The following is a 16663-nucleotide window of genomic DNA, read 5'->3' as shown; positions in this document are numbered from 1 at the left end:
GGTGAGGAGAAAAGAGGAGGAGGAAGTTGGCGATGGATTGCCCCATGTATTTCACACGAGACACTGCCGACTTGTGAAAGTTAGGCAACTTGGCTAGAAGTCTGCCTAGTGGCTAGCAGATGGAGAACGCAGATGCAGGGAGAGACCTTTAGAAATGTGGGTGCTGTGGAGATGCAGGGTGGGTCTCCCAGGAAAGGAAGGGCAGAGCTTCCTTCTGAGAACTTTCAATGATGTCAAAAGAAGCCCACCAGCCTGCTCCTATCAGATACCCTTTGGATGGCTGGGACAAAGCTGTATTTGTTACTTTCTTTATGTTTTCTGTATTTTCTGCAGGGATGCTGAGTTACATTCAAAATGAAACAGACATTTAAGGAAGGCAGGGGGATGGTCACACATGGAGAGATGAGTCCAGGGCTCATTATTGTGAATTCTTTGTGCATTTTGGAAGTAGCTGCGGTCAGCAGAGGAGATACAAACACACGTATGGGTTACTTCAGTGAGAAGCTGAATTGCCTTCCACTCTGCCATTGCTCTCCTGGAAAATACGTGAGGTTGAACAGGGGCTGTGAGAAGGGATAGGTGGGAGCACTGTTATTCACAGAGAATGGGCACTCTTCACTGAGGTCTGGGGCGGGTGCAAAGCCCCTGTGAAATCCCATGCTTTGATATGGCTCATCACGGCAAATTAAATTAAGAGCACCCAGCACCTAAGGGTTCCCGTGGTCCCCGATCCAGGTTCTAGAGCTCCGTGAAAGACTTTAGGCTCTTCAGGAGACGTAGTAGGCTAGTTCCCTTTGTCTAGACCCATAAGCAGGTCCAGGCAAAAGCCTTGGGCCCTTTGAACTCTCCGTGTACCCCACAGACTGAAAGGACAGAGCAGTCTTCCCCATGATAGTGGCCTCTCAGGAGCATGGTGGCCGCTGTCTGCAGTTACCACCTCCCTTTGCATGCCTTCTGTCCCCAAAGAAGTGGGAGCCAGTCTTAGCTTTAGATGTGGGAGACCTCACATCCACGTATGTCTCCTGCAGTGTGTGTGACAGGAAATTCGTGGCAATGGGGCCACCGCCTTGAGGGAACTGAGCACTGAGACGACAGAACACAGAACGGGTTTTTGCACAAAGGGTCTTCCAGTTCTGAACAGACGGAAGCGCTTCATTTCTGCACCCTGTGGTTTTGTGTAAACACTGCTTGGGCAGAAACAGCCACACACCATCGTGCTTTATAAATATAGAGGCGCTCACTTGCCACTTGATCAAACAAAGGCAGAGCGTTGGAAAAGGACAGGACAGATGAAGCTCCTTCTGATGAGGAAGGGACATGGAAGACGCTGGCTAGGTTTGGAGCCGTTGTCTGAAAGGAAATGGATGACAATGAAGACCTTTCATCCTCACAGGGTCAGCTCTGCCCTGAGTGTTAGTTCTCCTACACACATGTCATTTGAGACAGGAAAGCAAAAAAAAAATAAGACCTACTTGTCACTTTCTCAACGGAGGAGCAAACCAGGATAGGCTCTCATGCTGTCCCCAGTGTATTGTTTCTTTTAATTAAAATGTAAAGGGAAGGGCAGGATGGCTTGTACGGGGTTGGGAGGAACTTGTCACATTCAAACATGAGCAGAGTTCAAGGTTAGACTCTTGAGCCAAAGAAGGAAGCCTTGATCTTGACTGGTAGCAGTTAACAGCGTCCACTAATAGGCAAGGTGTCTGTGACTAGATCAGTCCTCTCCAGCACTCTGGGGTCAAGAGGCTGGTCTCAGTCTCCTCTGCACTCAGGTCCACTGGTGTCCCAAGGAGGCCATGTAATCAAGCCCATGTGTAGCCCATTGCCTTTATTGAGCGCCTGTGAATTTATAGGCAGCAAGTGACACCTTTGGAGGCTTCTGTGCAGTGGCACAAGCTGCTTACTTTAGAACTCAGGAGAAATTTATGGGACCGCTGACATTAATGGAGGTGGCTGGATGACTGGGGGGGATCGGCCGGAAACCCCTCCATCCATATATTTTTCATACTTGATGAAACACAGATAAATCTCTGTCCTGTGTGTCTGAGACGGTGAGGCCTGTCGAAGCTTGGTGCCGGGCCTCAGGGGGAAATTTATCATTTGAGAAGTTCTGCTTTCTAAATCACTGTGAACTCCAGACTGCCCATTTGCACATTTGTATGAGAAATTTTTGACAATATCCATAAATTTTTAATAGGCACTAACTTTACCAAGGGTGTCACACCTCCCGTTTGTGAACATAAAAATACAAGGCCGAGTGTTTCCCTTCAGCTTGCCCAGATAAAAGAACAGGAAAACAGCACTCAATGCCCATCATATTTTTGGGGAGAAAGACAACATTAGTCAGTGAATAAATTTTATAAGAGGTTAACATTGCCCCCGTCATTTGTCACATGTAAATTGCAGAGTGTCCAGAAGTCAAAGGAAATACCAAAATTGCTTAGCAGGCACAAGGTTCTATTTTTAAAACAACAAACCTAAGGTTTTACAAAGATGGAAATGCCCCAGTCCCAGTGGAGCTTTTTTAAACTTAATTTACTGTTGTTATTTGTGTGTGTGCACAAAGACAGAAGTCAGAGAACAGCTTTGTGGAGAAAGTTCCCTCCTTCTGTCTTCCCTTGGGTTCCAGGGGTTGAGCCCACACTGCCAGGCTCGGCTGGGAGTTGCAGTAGGGGGAGTTCCCTGCTGAGCCCTCTCTCAGGCCACTCCAAGGGGGGTTTCCTACGTGGTCCCCATTGCATCTATAGCCAGTGACAGCTACCTATAGCTTTCCTCATTTCCAGTCAAACCTGTTTATATATATCCAGCCTTCTAACTGTCCCGTGATCCGGTAGGACGTTTGTTTTAAGCTCAGTTTATTGTCTCCATGGGCAGTGTGCTTCCCGGGCATTCCTTCCTCTGTACTCTATTATTAATGTGCCACCACACCTGGCGCTCTAGCCATCCTTTAAAGTCCTACAGCAGAGAGGGAGCTGGTGGCACAGTCCTGTGATCCCAGCTATTAAGGAGCAGGATGGGGGGAGGGGAGTCAGTGCTGAAACCAGAGGATCCAAAATTCAAGACCAGTCTGCTCTACAGAGTGAGTTCAAGGCCAACCTGAGCAATTTAGTAAGCCCTGCTCTCAAAACAAAACAAACAAAAGAGAAAACATTTTACAGTTGAGGATGGAGTTCAGTCATAGAGATGTATGTCCTAATGTACACACCGCCACAGCTCTGGGTTCAATCTCCAATACACACACATACACATGCATAAACAATATTCATATACATGCACACACATACAATCAATACACGCACACATACACACATGCACTTTGTGTACACACCCATGTTAACACGTGCACATATGCACACACACAGACTCACACACAGACATACTCACACACTCACAAGCACAGCTGGAACAGCCCCGCTGAAGGCCCTGGAGGCGAGTGTGGTTTACCGAACAGTTGTGAGAATGCATCCTGGACTCTCAGGCACACAGGAGCACACCCCCCTTTGGCAAAGACTATGTGGTTTCCTCTCCTTCACGGAAACCCGAGCTCAGGAGAGCCTGCCCACACCATGGTGCTCTCAGAATTGTCCCTAGTGTTTTGTTTTTCATTGTACAGGCAATGGCGAAGATGGCAGGAGTGGGCTGGGCTCAAGGTGGTCATTTCTTACTATGCAGGACTGAATGGGTTTCCGAGGTGTCTGTGCCATCCTGTTTGGTTCTGATTGCTCACTTCCTACTTGTTGGTACATTCAGAATTTCTGTGAGTCATTTAGTTGCTTCAAAAGCACTTTGGCCTTTCCAAGAGAGGCACAGTTAGAATGCTAGTATTTGTCCTTACAAATACAGTTACATGGTAGGGAAGTTGGACATTAATTATTCCCAACCGTGAAGCCAGATGATCAATCACTTCTCTTGTGCAAAGAAAGCATTTGAACAAGTTAACTGCCCATTTCTTACCTGAAAATCTAAACTGCATAAACTGTAATGGCATTAGTTTAAGCAGGACAAGATATAAGCTAGCTGTACGGAGAATATTATCTTTTCTCCCTGCTGATTTTTCTCAGGGCCACAGAGATTGTCTAGAACACCACACATACTCAATGAACCTATTGTGAACTAACAGATGCAGGATGAATGAATGAATGAATCACAGATGCTGTATTCTCAATGGAGACATGCTTCGCAGGCGATGAGGACAGCCTTTGTCCCTACCTATCCATGACTGGTGCCATTTGAGTGAGTGTTGATATCCAGGACAGTACAATGGAGAGATAACAAGAATAAATGTCTTACAGAAAAAGGGAAAACATACTGTTAAGTATTGATGGACAGTATATGCAAGGGAAGTGTCAGAGCTGTCTAAAATGAGAGCCATCGATGATGGTCAGAAGAAGCAAAAGAACCACTGAAATAGATAGAAAGATGGACTCTGCTTCTGGCTAAATGAAAAGACGATGAATCAGCCCCAGGAGATTTATAGGGATAACACAGTTTCAATTAAAATCCCAACAGGATTATTTGTTGAATGTGAAATATAATTATTAAAGTCATTAGGATTAAAATAAGAAACTAAAAACAATGAGGAAGAACAAATGTCCATGTATTCTAAAGTACATTATAAAGAAAAATAAGATAACTGCTTAGTGCTAATAAAAAAGCATATGCATGGATCAATGAACTGAGAGGGGGGCCCTGGAGCTGACAGACATAGATAGAAAAAGTAATTTCTGATAAATGCATTTTTAAAATGGATCCAGAACAGAAAAATACAGTTACAGTAACTACATTGTTAGAGATGACTGGTAACAGAAACAGAGAATTTAATGTCCTGGAAGAGACACCAAAAAAGCATAAATACTTTTAAATAAAATTGGAAAAACGCACTGCAAAAATTATGAGGTCTGTTTAGTAATAAGACTCTAAGAAAGGAAAGAGACCAACCAAGTACGACAGCTACTTGATTATAAACGTCTTGCTCTGTGATTTATTTCATTTGACACACTGTTCCTACTTGCTGTGTTAAAGAAAGCAATACTGAAGCAGATTTAAGAGCTCAGCCGCCTTGCTGCAGACTTGTCTCCAGGCCCTGAGGACATAGGCACAGGGGATCTCCTCTTTGCTCTCAAGCAAAAGCAAGGCCATGGCGATGGTGCCCATGGCCGGGTCTGTCCCGCTAAGAGCCACATCATCACTTCAGGAGCTAACAGGTGGTCAGTGCATTTCCAGCATCCTGGGAGGAAGAATGTGGTGGTTGGACAGCATACCTCTGTTCTCATCACTTAAAAACATGAGAGCTGAAATCTTGGAAAGTGTTTCTTGCGCAGAGCGTCTGATGTGGTAGAATAGGCTATCATGGTCAGCAGAGATGCCTAAAGGCTGTAACCTGAAGTGGCTGAGGCAGGCTGCGTTGGTCTGGACAGGGAAGGACAGGACAAGCTGGCTACTGCATCCCCACAGGAGTTCAGAGTCTCCAGCCTCTACCTTGGAGCTGAGAGGCACAGGGGAGTGATCTTTAATGCACAGGACAGGGTAACAGCATTTACTGTCCAAGTCTTCCAGAAGCCAGGCAAATGCTACACAAATATACATGGTATAAAATCCCCTGTAGGAAGAGAGACATGGACAGGCCTGCTGGCCTAGCTGGAGTGAGAAGCAGAACTGGGCTCCATAGTGTCTGGCCAGGGGTTCTTGTCTGAGACAAGACACTGCCATAGCTGAGAGAGCCAAGACAGGGGTTGAAAGCCAGGCCCTGAGGCCACAGTCACATGGAGGAGTGGGGCTGGAAAAGCTGGGCATCAAAGCATTCAGTCAAGCCCTGTGACTGATGCTAGAACAAGAAAAGGAAATGTCAAAAGCTACTTATTGTCCAGAGCTTTCCCCACGAAGCTTCAGGCCACCACAGCTTAGATAGCTGGAGTCTGGCTTTCAGCAGGAATAACGCTCCAGGCTGCCCCTTGGCTGGCTCCAGTGCTTTCTGGGCTGTGATTTTCATATTCTAGGCATGATTTGGACTCAGTGATGGAGAGGTGACATTCATCCTGCTAAAAATATCAAACAGTCTCTATAAGGTCGTGTTTTCATTTTCCCAATCCAGTTCAGGCAGCCCACTAAAGAATAAATAAAGATTTTCTCTTTGGAAATTAACATTTGTCTTGATAAAAGTTAAATATCATAGGCTGGGCAGATAGCTCACTCAGTACAGTGTTTGCCCCTGGCAAGCTCAGGAACCAAAGCCAAATGGGAAAGATACAGGCGATCTCTGGGGCTCCCTGGCCAGCCAACATACTAAGTGAGTTCCAGGCCCGTCGGAGATCCTGTTACAACACCTGTGGTTGTCCTCTGGCCTCCACATACATGAGTACACACATGCACACATATGAACACATGCAACTAATAAATACCCCTCAAAGTTGAAGTTTGCTTTAGAAAACACCATCCCTATGAAATACCTGTGTTTGCTTGTAGGTGACTAAGTATTGACTTATGCTTTACCATGACAGCATCTATTTTCAAGCTTTCTGTTCCCTGACAGCTGCCTCTCTCCTCGTTTTTCCCCTCCCTTCCTCTCCCCCCCTCCACACCCATGCTTTGTTGTATAGACAAGGGTGAGCTGGTAGATCTCACACACAGGACTTTGGCTATTTCCCACAAAGCTTTCTGCAATGATTGTACCACCTGGTGGTTTTCAGGCTCACTTGAAGAGCCTTCGCTGACTGTGCCTGTTGCAGCAATTTGAGGGTGAATGGAAATGGGCGGGGAGGTGGGGAGGAGGCAGAATTTTGCACTGGCATTCTAGCATGCTGTATGTCAGCAAGACAGTGCAAGTTTAAAGATAATCAAGGCTTTGGAATCATAGTTGAAAGAAAGCTATAATTTTAATAATTATGTACAATCTTAGCATATTGAACGTCTTGGAACTATGCAGAAAATTATGCCTCAAAGTTTATTTTAAATAGAAAAGATTCTTGCTTTTATTAAACTATTCTCCAGACCACAGGTTAGCATCCCCCAAACAATTTGATGTTCCCCCTTCTTCGTTCCACAGATATGTGCCTCTACCAGTTCTTCGGTTGTAAAACGAGAGAAAAATTATTATATTTGGTCAGTTTATGTTATACAGTGTAGTTACCCAGGACCTGTCGATGCTTTAACATTTGGGCAGATTTAAAATGAAGGAAGAAATCCGCCGTTTGGTGCATTTTTTCCAATCAAGAGAACAGGACCGGGCAGGCAGCCAGGGTGGCCAGAACTAGACATGTAGGAAACAGTATAGGAGACAGGGTGAGGGAGCCTGTTTGCACATCACACGGGGCCAGGGTCACTGGAGAAACCGTGTAACTTGGGGCCCAAACCAGTTGAGCTTTAAGAAAAATAGGGGCCCTGGTATCATTTGCTCCTAGTGAGCTGGAGCAAGGCTTAGCCTAATGATAGGGGCAAAAGGTTTGTTCTGAAAGAACTGGTGACCTTTGAGCAAATAAATGACATAGCATGACTCATGCTTTAAAAAGGGTCACTCGCCTGCCACCTGGGCTAAGGGCCCAGAACACTAAGACACCAGCTCATGCTATAATGCAAGCACTTGGTGGCATGTCCTGGGCCTAATGCAGTGATGCTTACCAGCCACCCCCAAGACATACTGGAAGGTGGAACCAATGGGAAAGAGACAGCTGAGACTGACTCGAGGCAGTGCTCCCTGGAGCACTCCCCGGAGTGACTGACTAAATAAATAAATAAGAGTGTCTATTCCCTGCAATAGGAGGAGGAAAAGTTTGGATGCAGAGTGGCAAGAAGGCTGGAGCGGCAGACATTTCGTTTCTGAACTGCTGTGCTTCTTGGTGTTTTGGTGGACAGCTGGATGTAGGAGATCAGTGCCAGGGATGGGTGAGAGCCAGGGAGAGGTGAAAACTGGAGTCAACATAAAAGAGCTGAGCACAGGGATGGCAAGTCAGATTGTGAAAGCTGGTGAGACGACAGGGTGGGAGGGTGGACAGACAGAATGAGGAGCCCTAAGATTGAGCCCTGGGCCTTCAGGCTCACAGGTAAGGGGTGGGAAAGGAGCTGGCAGAGAGGACTGGCTTGCAGATGTGTGTGAGGAAAAAGAGAACCCACAGAGTGTCCCCATCAAGAAGGGGACAGAGACTAGGCCTGTCCTGTATGTGACTAGCTGTTTCTGTGGAACAGAGAAAGTACTCCGCAAGAGAAAAGGAGACCACGGGGTACATTGCATGGAAACTGAGGCAAGGACCCTTCCAGAAATAGAGCTGGATCCTCCAGCTGCAAAACAGCAGCTGCTGGTGGGTTTTATGTCAACCTGACAGAAGCTAGAGTCATTTGGGAGGAGGGAACTTCAATTTAGAAAATTATCCCATCCAATTAGCCAGTGGGCAAGACTGTGGTGCATTTTCTTGATTGATGATTGATATGGAAGGTCCCAAATCACTGTGGGTGGTGCCATTTCTGGCTTCTGATCCTCGGTAATCAGGCCAAGCCAACTAAGAGTAGTAAGCAAGTAGGCAGCACCCCTCCCCAGCCTCCAAATCTGCTCCTGCCTCTAGGTTCCTGTCCTGCATAAGTTCCTGCCCTCCCTCACCTCAGCGATGGACTGTGGTTTGGAACTATAAGCTAAAATAAACCCTTTCTTCCCCGAGTTGCTTAAGAGCATGGTGTTTAATCACAGCAATAAAAACCCTGAGACACAGCGCGATGATAAAAGGTCCGTTAGAAGACAGCAAACCCATGCTAGGCCATAAGCCGTATACTACAATGCTAGGCCCTGGATGCCACAGTTACGTCCTAAGTCTGGGTGGCTGAGCAGCAGGAATGCATCTTCTGGGTTCTGGGCCCGAAGCCCAGAGTGTCAGCAGGTTGGTTCTTTCTGGGGAATGCTAGGTGGAGCCCTATCTTAACCAAGCACAGCTGCAAGCATCTCCATATCGTGAGGTTAGGACTTTAGTGTAAGCCTCTCTGGGGTGGGGGTGGGGGTCAACACCCCACACCTGTGAGAACTATCTCAGTGGGGCGGTGGATGTGGACAGTTCTCTCAGCCGAGTTCTCGAGTTCTCGAGTTCTCGGGGTGAGCGCTAAGGAAAGTGAGCATGCCAGAGGAGGGGCTGCAGGATTCACAGTGCTGCAGCTGAGAGGTGGGGGAGGGGAAGTGAAGGAAGGGTGGAAGAAAGGGGAAAGAACCCCAGGAAGACTGACTGGCTCCTGAGAAGGCCAGAGCAGGAAGAGCAAAGCTAGTCCCTTAGGGACAGAAGTGTGCCTGAAGGTGACAGGAAGGTGGCATTCGGTGATGGATGGGGTACCTGGCCGTGGGAGTTTGTAAAGAGCAAGTGCCCATCAAATGGTCCCCACATTCAGTGCTTTAATCTGAAGCACAGATGAGTAGTCCAGGTACTGGCCTATGGCTTCCTGGTTCTGTGGGTGGTATAACTACAGATTCATGTGTCCAGGTAAGAAGGCAGCTTCCACTATCCATAGAATCCAGGACTGTGGAGAGAGTGTGCCATGGGGGATGGGAACCAGAGGAACAGGATTCCCTGAGACAGACACTTTGTTTTCCACTGTTAATCAAAAGTGCCTTGGTGCTGACACTGTATAATTTGGGGTCCTGACACTGTATAATTTGGGGTCCTGACACTATAATTTGGGGTCTTCAGTTCCTTCTGGGAGGCTCCAGGAGGGCATCACCTGCAGTCACAGCTGCCAAGCCCCAGCTGTTTATGCCAAAATTACCATGGGAACATAAATAACATTCTCAGTTCCCTCTTAAAGGATTATCAGTGCCTCTGCCCTGCAGCTCTCATATCCATGGGATATGAGAATGCTCAGAGGCACACACAGAACCTAAATTACAAGAAGTAAAGTACAATCAAGATAAACACATTTAGTATTATTTTACAAAAATACTATGGAATATTAAATATTAACTCTTACTATGGAAGTTGATACATTGCAAAATTAAGAGGTAACATGCAAAATGGGATTATGTAAACTTGTTTTTTTTTTTTTTCATGTACGTCACGAGGCTGAAGAGATGGCTCAGCAGTTTAGGTTAACAGAATGTATTGCTCAGGTGGGCAGAGTGGCACATGCTTGTAAACCTAGCTCTCAGGGAGGCAGAGGCAGGTGGATCTCTATGAGTTTGAGGCCAGCCTGGTCTATAAAGTGAGTCCAGGACAGTCAAGACTACACAGAAAAACCCTGTCTCAAAACAAACAAACAAATAAATAAAAGAGTTTGTATTGCTCTTCCAAAAGACCTGAGTTCAGTTCCCAGAAATCCCAGCACCAACCTCCTGTTACTCCAGCTACAGGGGGTCTAACACCTCTGGCTTTCAAGGACCCACATACAGCATATACTCATACAGACACATATAAATACATACAATGAGAAATCACATGGGAGGGGGACACTAAATTTGTTATGAGCCCGAGAAAAAAAACAGGTTGACAATATAGGGAAAGAGTCATCTGATGGTGTCACCTGCAAAGGAGGCTGCAGAAGGCCTGTGAGTGGGCAGGGCAGGAAGACTGTCACAACCTCCAGTCCAGATACAGCTATCATGTGCCAGGCTGGAGAAGTGAAGCTGGGGGCGGTCACCCTGAGATGGAGTGCTCCCAGGGCTCAGCCTTCCCGGTCTTGGCCAGTGCGGTCGCTGGCATCGGTGACTGCAACTGCCCACAGGGGTTAGCAACTGTTCTTGCTGCTTTCCCTATGGCGATAAAAGACCAGGCAAAAGCAACTCATGGCAGAAAGGGTCTGTCTTGACTCACAGTCTGAGGGCACAGTCTAAGAGGGCAGGGACGGCCTGAGGGTGGTAACTGAGGCAGCTGGCCACATGGCATCTGCCGCTGGGAAGCAGGATGACCGAAGCTGTCTGGATGACTGTCAGCGCACTCCGTCACACTCACAGGTGCATGTGAGGCCGGCTTTCCTTCCCGAGCTGTCAATGAGCACAGCACATTGCAGCACACTGGAGCATGGAAGCGGAGCGGAGCATCAGCAAGCTTTCCTTAAAGCAGACTCTAACAGGCTTCCATAGAAACTGTATTTATTGTTTATGCAATTATCTATATGTAGCAACATATGATTGGTTGGGTTTTGTTTGTTTATTTGCTTTTACTTTTAAGTTTTAGTTCTTTGAGGATTTGTACAATGTGTTTTGATCATATCCACCTCCTCCCCAACTCTTACTAGGTCCATAACCCTTTTCCTACCCACCTGACTTTTTCTCTTTGTTTCCTTCTACTCCTCAAGGCCACTTGTGCTGCCCACGTATTTGTGGATGTGTGGCCTTCCAGAAGACACTCTTTCCTTGCAGTTATCTACTGCATCTGGGCCTTACTCTTTTGTCCCTGCTTTCACAGTGATTCCTGAACCTTGGGAGGAAACAGTATGATTTAAATGACCAATTTAGGGCTGAGAAATCTGCAGTCTCTTACTCTCTTTGCTTTGACCAGTTATGGGTCTCTAGGCTCATCATTGTCCTAGTTAAAGTTACTATTTCCTGTGATGAAACACTACAAGCAAAAGCAAGTTGGGGAAAAGGGTTTATTTGGCTTACGCTTCCTACCATAGTATATCACTGAAGGAAGTCAGGACAGGAACTCAAATAGAACCAGAACCTGGAGGCAGGAGCTGATGCAGAGGCCATGGAGGGGTGCTGCTTACTTGCTTGCTTGGCATTTTCATATACAACCCAGGCTAGGTACTTCTTAATCAATAGCTAATTAAGAAAATGCCCTACAGGTCTGCCTGCAGCCTGATCTTGTGGAGGCCTTTTCTCAATGAGTGTTTCCACTTCTCTGATGACTCAAACTTGTCTCAACTTGTCAGAAAACTAGCCAGCACCATCAAAATCTACTCCAATAGAAGCTTCTCTGATGATAGTTGAGACACGTTCTAATCTATGAGTTATATCAATGAGTTCTTAGGAGTTGGCTTAACACTGTTTCCATTTAGAAGAGTAATAGTAGTAAATTCTTCCTTAAGACCTATGACCCGTCTACTGTAGGTCTGTGGCCTAAAAAATGGTGCCAGGTATGAGTTTCCAACTTGTGAAGTGGGACTTAAATCCAATCAGAATATGGTAGATTACTCCATGACACTTGTCCAATATTGTAGCCATGGTCATGTCTTGCTAAGCTCTGATTATTATAGTTCAAAGTATTCACAGCTAGAAAGATTGATGGTTACTTTCTTCCTCTAATAATGGATTCATTATTTCTAAGTAAACTGAAAAATACATATTTTAGAATTTTCTGAGTTTTAATGGTGTAGCTTACATAAGCAGAAACCTTTAGAGGTCTTTGAAAATTGTTAAGCGTGAAAAGACAAACTCTTGAGACAAGAGTTTGAGAAGCAGTTAAGCATGGACACCTCCTCCAGGCCTTGGGCTCTCTACTTTTGGTAAGGAAAGACACTAATTCAGCAGCTAGTCTATTTTTCTTACCCATGGAATAAGTGCAACACTTATGTCAAACTCTATTTCTCTTATGAATAATGACCACATCTCCCTTCGGTAATTCCTCACACTAAATTCCACAGCCTGATTTCTCTGTGGAGAAATTATGTGGCTACAGAAGAAATACTTGCTGAACCCATCAAACACGAGGCCCCAAACTTCCTAAAACCTAAAGCATATGTGAATGTTCAGGCACTTGGTGGATGTGCCATTTGTACAACTCCACCCTTCTGTTCAGTTTCAAAGTCCTGTGTTTACCCTGTGTTTTAAACAGGAAGGAAGGATTTGTGCTTCTGTCTTTGCTGAAACTAAACCACAAAGCATCTTGATATTAAAAGGGAAAAAAGACACAGGAAGAAAAATAGAATCTGTCTGAGAGAGAGATGTCCACCTCAGACTAACATGTCCCCCAGGCAGGAAACCTCAGGCCTGTTTCCTCTGTTGCTCAGAGACCCTGCCCCGCCGTGGGTACAGGGAGCCTCACCCTGAAGAGCCACCACTTACTGATACAAACTTAGACGGGCTGGCAAGGTGAGCACTACCAAAAGACTCATCTCACATTCTTTCTTCCTGCAGGAACCTAACAGGTACATTTCCAGAATACCCCAATGAGGAAGAAGGGGGCTCAGCTGTCATTTTTACCAACAAGACCCCAGAACAGGTAAAGAAATGTGTGAGAAATAAAAAGTGGTTAAAGCACGTCACATTTCCTTACACTTGAATGTGAATGAATTAACAGTGTGTTGCATCGCCATTGTTTCCCTAGGATTACTTACATGACAGGTTTCAGGGTGAATATCACTTCACATTTTCTTTAGTTTCATAATCAATTCATTCTTTCTCCTGTCTAGTCTTTGAAAAAAGCTGTGATGACATATAAAGCCATTTTTCTTGTCACTTCTAAGCAGTCTGAGTTCTGGGTCCTGGAGCTTCTCCCCCTTCCTTCCTCCCCGTCACCAGGCCCCCAATTCTAGCAGTTTACTCCCCCTTCTTTCAGATCTCCAGCATGCGCTCTCAGGTCCCCCTCAGGCTGCTTTCTCCTGTCTCCTCACATCTCAAGCTGCTCTCTCTAGCTCCAAGGTGACTTCTGTCAGATACATTAGTTAGTATTTCCTTGGCAACTCTAGAAAATGCAGTAAGATCTTAAAACAGAGTTCTAGATGCTTTAAGTGATATTTTATTATTTCACATTATGGGTTAACTTCCTAGAAGATGCTGTAATCTCAACATGAGATCACATTGACAGACACACAGTTGTCCAGAATTACATGGGAACAACTTTACTGGGAAGGCAAGGAAAGCCTTTATTACAAAAGAAATTGATGGATCATTTCCCTGAAGACTCAATAAAATACAAGTATACTTTGTCCATTAGCCACCATCCTTGATAAGTTTTGACCAAAAACAAATTTTTATACAGACAAACATATTTTTATGGAAGAATACATGGAAATCTCTGAGAAGGTTTTTAATAAAAGAATTTGTAATGGTGGCGATAACACAGAATTACAGAAAGAATAGGCAGAAGAGAGCATCAAGAGTGGCACACTCGCTCGCTGAGAAAATGTTCTGTGCCAGCTGCTCTGCAAAGTACATGCAAATTAATCCTGTGAAGATCAAGCAGCTTGGGCAAACTCACAGCTAATAAATTGTTGTTCTTAAATTCTAACCACAGAGGCTGACTTTAGAATAAAATGTTCAGAAGCCAATTCCGACACAAATTAGAAGTCAGTCATCCTGATGGGTCCTTTCAAAGTAGGGAGAATGGACCAGCAGGTAAAGGGATAACCAGGCTTTGGGGTATAATTCAGTATTTCCTTAGCCACCCCTATCTTACAAGATAAATTCCTTTTGCATTAAATACCTACATGTAAAAACTATTAGACCACAAGTTGACAGAAGGAATTTCTAGAATCTTTAATAATCAAAAGGGTGGGGGATAACTTTGGAAACATTACAGTAGGCAAAAATCATAAAGAAAACTGACTGCCGTAACTGACAACATAAAAATCAGGCCGTAAAAATAGCACCATGAGTGAAGTTAGAGTCATGAAAAACTAAGGGAAATGCTTGCAGCATCTCTGATGAGCAGTTTGTTCATATTTAGAGCCCTTAGAAAATAGTAAATTATCTGAACATCTCAGTTGAAAAGACAACAAATAAACAGAACTTTTATTTTAAAGAAAAAAAGTTTTAATTACTCGCAAAAAACTTTCAGTATAAAACAGTTTTGCTGTGTCTCTTTATCCACACAGCTATTTATTTCTAACTAAACTTTAATTTAGTTAGAAAACCAGCCTGGTGTACATGTAGGAGAGTGTAACTCTCAAACACTATGGCCAGGTGAATTCATTAGCATGGCATTTTTTAAAGAGGCACAGACCGAGCTGACATCCAGAATGTGGCCATTCTTCGCCTGAGAGACACCGTCTGAAGAATTTATACTAAAGAAAATAACAAGGCAGTTGAAGTTAGAAATGGCAGGCTCTTTCATATGGGACCTAATTATAAGGCCCTTAGATGGGGCATGCATACTCTCTGCCACCTCTGTAAAGCACCACCATGATAGCCAGAAGGCAGCCACGATGGTATGTGAGTGATGGGGCTGTGTGGATCTGACCAGACTACCACACCTCATGACCACTGCCACAGGTGACTGTAAAACGTGGTCATGACTGCCTTATTTGTAGCATGGATGAAGAACACCAAAGTGTGTGTGTGTGTGTGTGTGTGTGTGTGTGTGTGTGTGTGTGTGTGTGAAAATAGTCTCTGTAGCCTAGGCTAGCCTCATTATGTATCAAGGGCAACCTTGAAATTCAGATCCTCCCGACTCTACTCCCTAAGTGCTCTACATAAAGGCATGTACCACATGCCTGTATGTGGTGCTCAAGGTAGAACCCAGGGCCAGGACTTCATGCATGCTAGACAAGCACTCTTCCAGCTGGACGACATCCCCAGCCCTCCAGGGTTTTGTGGGGGGCAAAGAGGTTATTGTTGTTTTGTTTCTTAAGGTTAATTTATGTATATGAATATTTTGCATGCACGTATGTAAGTCCACATGTGTGTCTGGTATATGTGGTGGTTCAAAGAGGGCATTGGATCTTCTGGAACTGGAGTTACTGGTAATTGTGAGCCACCATGTGGGTGCTGGCCACTGAACCTCTACAAAATCAACCAGAGCTCTTAACTGCTGAGCCATCTCTCCAGCTCCCACCCTGGCACCTCGTGTCATATGAGGAGCTAAGTGCCGGTGCATGTGCACTGGAGAACCCACTCATACGGTCAGGGTCAGAGACCTCACCTCAGCCCGAAGCCAGACTCCCCACTGTGGGTCCTCTGGTCTGTGTGCTGAGGCGCAGGGTTCCTCTCTAACCCGACACACTCATGCCATCAGAGACCAACAATTTTCTCCTCCCTGTAGACCACACTCTGCCCCGCTCCCCAATACTGTAACCCCGTCCTGAGGAATCATCACGTTAACTCGGTGTTGTTCGTTCTTTCTTTCTTTCTTTCTTTCTTTCTTTCTTTCTTTCTCTTTCTTTCTTTCTCTCTCTCTTTCTCTCTCCTTCCTTCCTTCCTTCCTTCCTTCCTTCCTTCTTTCTTTCTTTCTTTCTTTCTTTCTTTCTTTCTTTTCTTTCTTTCTTCCTCTCTTTCTGTTTAGGTCTTGCCCTGCAGATAAATCTTCAGGAACATGCAGGGTCTTGAAAGTCAGAGGAGGGCGAGCAGCCAAACATGCTTCATTGCAGTTTAGAGGGCAGTGATTACAGGATTAAGAATGTTGGTGGAATGTCTCAGTTGTTCACAAGAAACATGAAAGGGAGGAGCTGACTCTAGTCAAACTAAAAACAACCCTGAGGGCATCTGGTTAATACATTCCGATAAAGCAAAGGGGACCACAGGGAAGCTTAGCGTTAAATGACAGATGATGGAAAGTGAGAAAAGACCAGTGATTACAGGCTACATTCCACCACGGACTGTGTCTGCAGTTTGGACCTGCCTGTCTAGAGATGGAGGCAGGGCCTTAGCTTCCTGACTGGGCCATGTGTGAACAGATGCAAGGGCATGCACCAAGCCTCAAGTTCAATTCCCAGGACTGCTAGAGTGGGGGAGGGTGGAATACTGACACTAAAACTATCAGCACACTTAAGAGGTAAACCACAGCAATAAAAACAGCACTTATTTCAGAATGCAACAACATTT

At 45.2% G+C, this 16663-nt stretch overlaps 1 protein-coding gene across 1 annotated transcript in view; it reads left to right on the top strand.

The window, feature by feature from the left end:
- Iqca1 (IQ motif containing with AAA domain 1) overlaps window positions 1-16663 on the top strand; it is a 114880-nt gene that overhangs the window by 34533 nt on the left and 63684 nt on the right. The window contains exon 7 of the mRNA XM_021644002.2: window positions 13040-13124. Within this exon, the coding sequence (XP_021499677.1) occupies window positions 13040-13124 (85 nt within the window). The remainder of the gene's footprint in view (window positions 1-13039; window positions 13125-16663) is intronic.

The sequence above is a fragment of the Meriones unguiculatus genome, chromosome 15, assembly GCF_030254825.1.
Source record: "Meriones unguiculatus strain TT.TT164.6M chromosome 15, Bangor_MerUng_6.1, whole genome shotgun sequence".
Classification (NCBI taxonomy): domain Eukaryota; kingdom Metazoa; phylum Chordata; class Mammalia; order Rodentia; family Muridae; genus Meriones; species Meriones unguiculatus.
The sequence above is the reverse complement of the archived record's forward strand: the minus strand, read 5'-3'. Positions and strand labels throughout refer to the sequence as shown.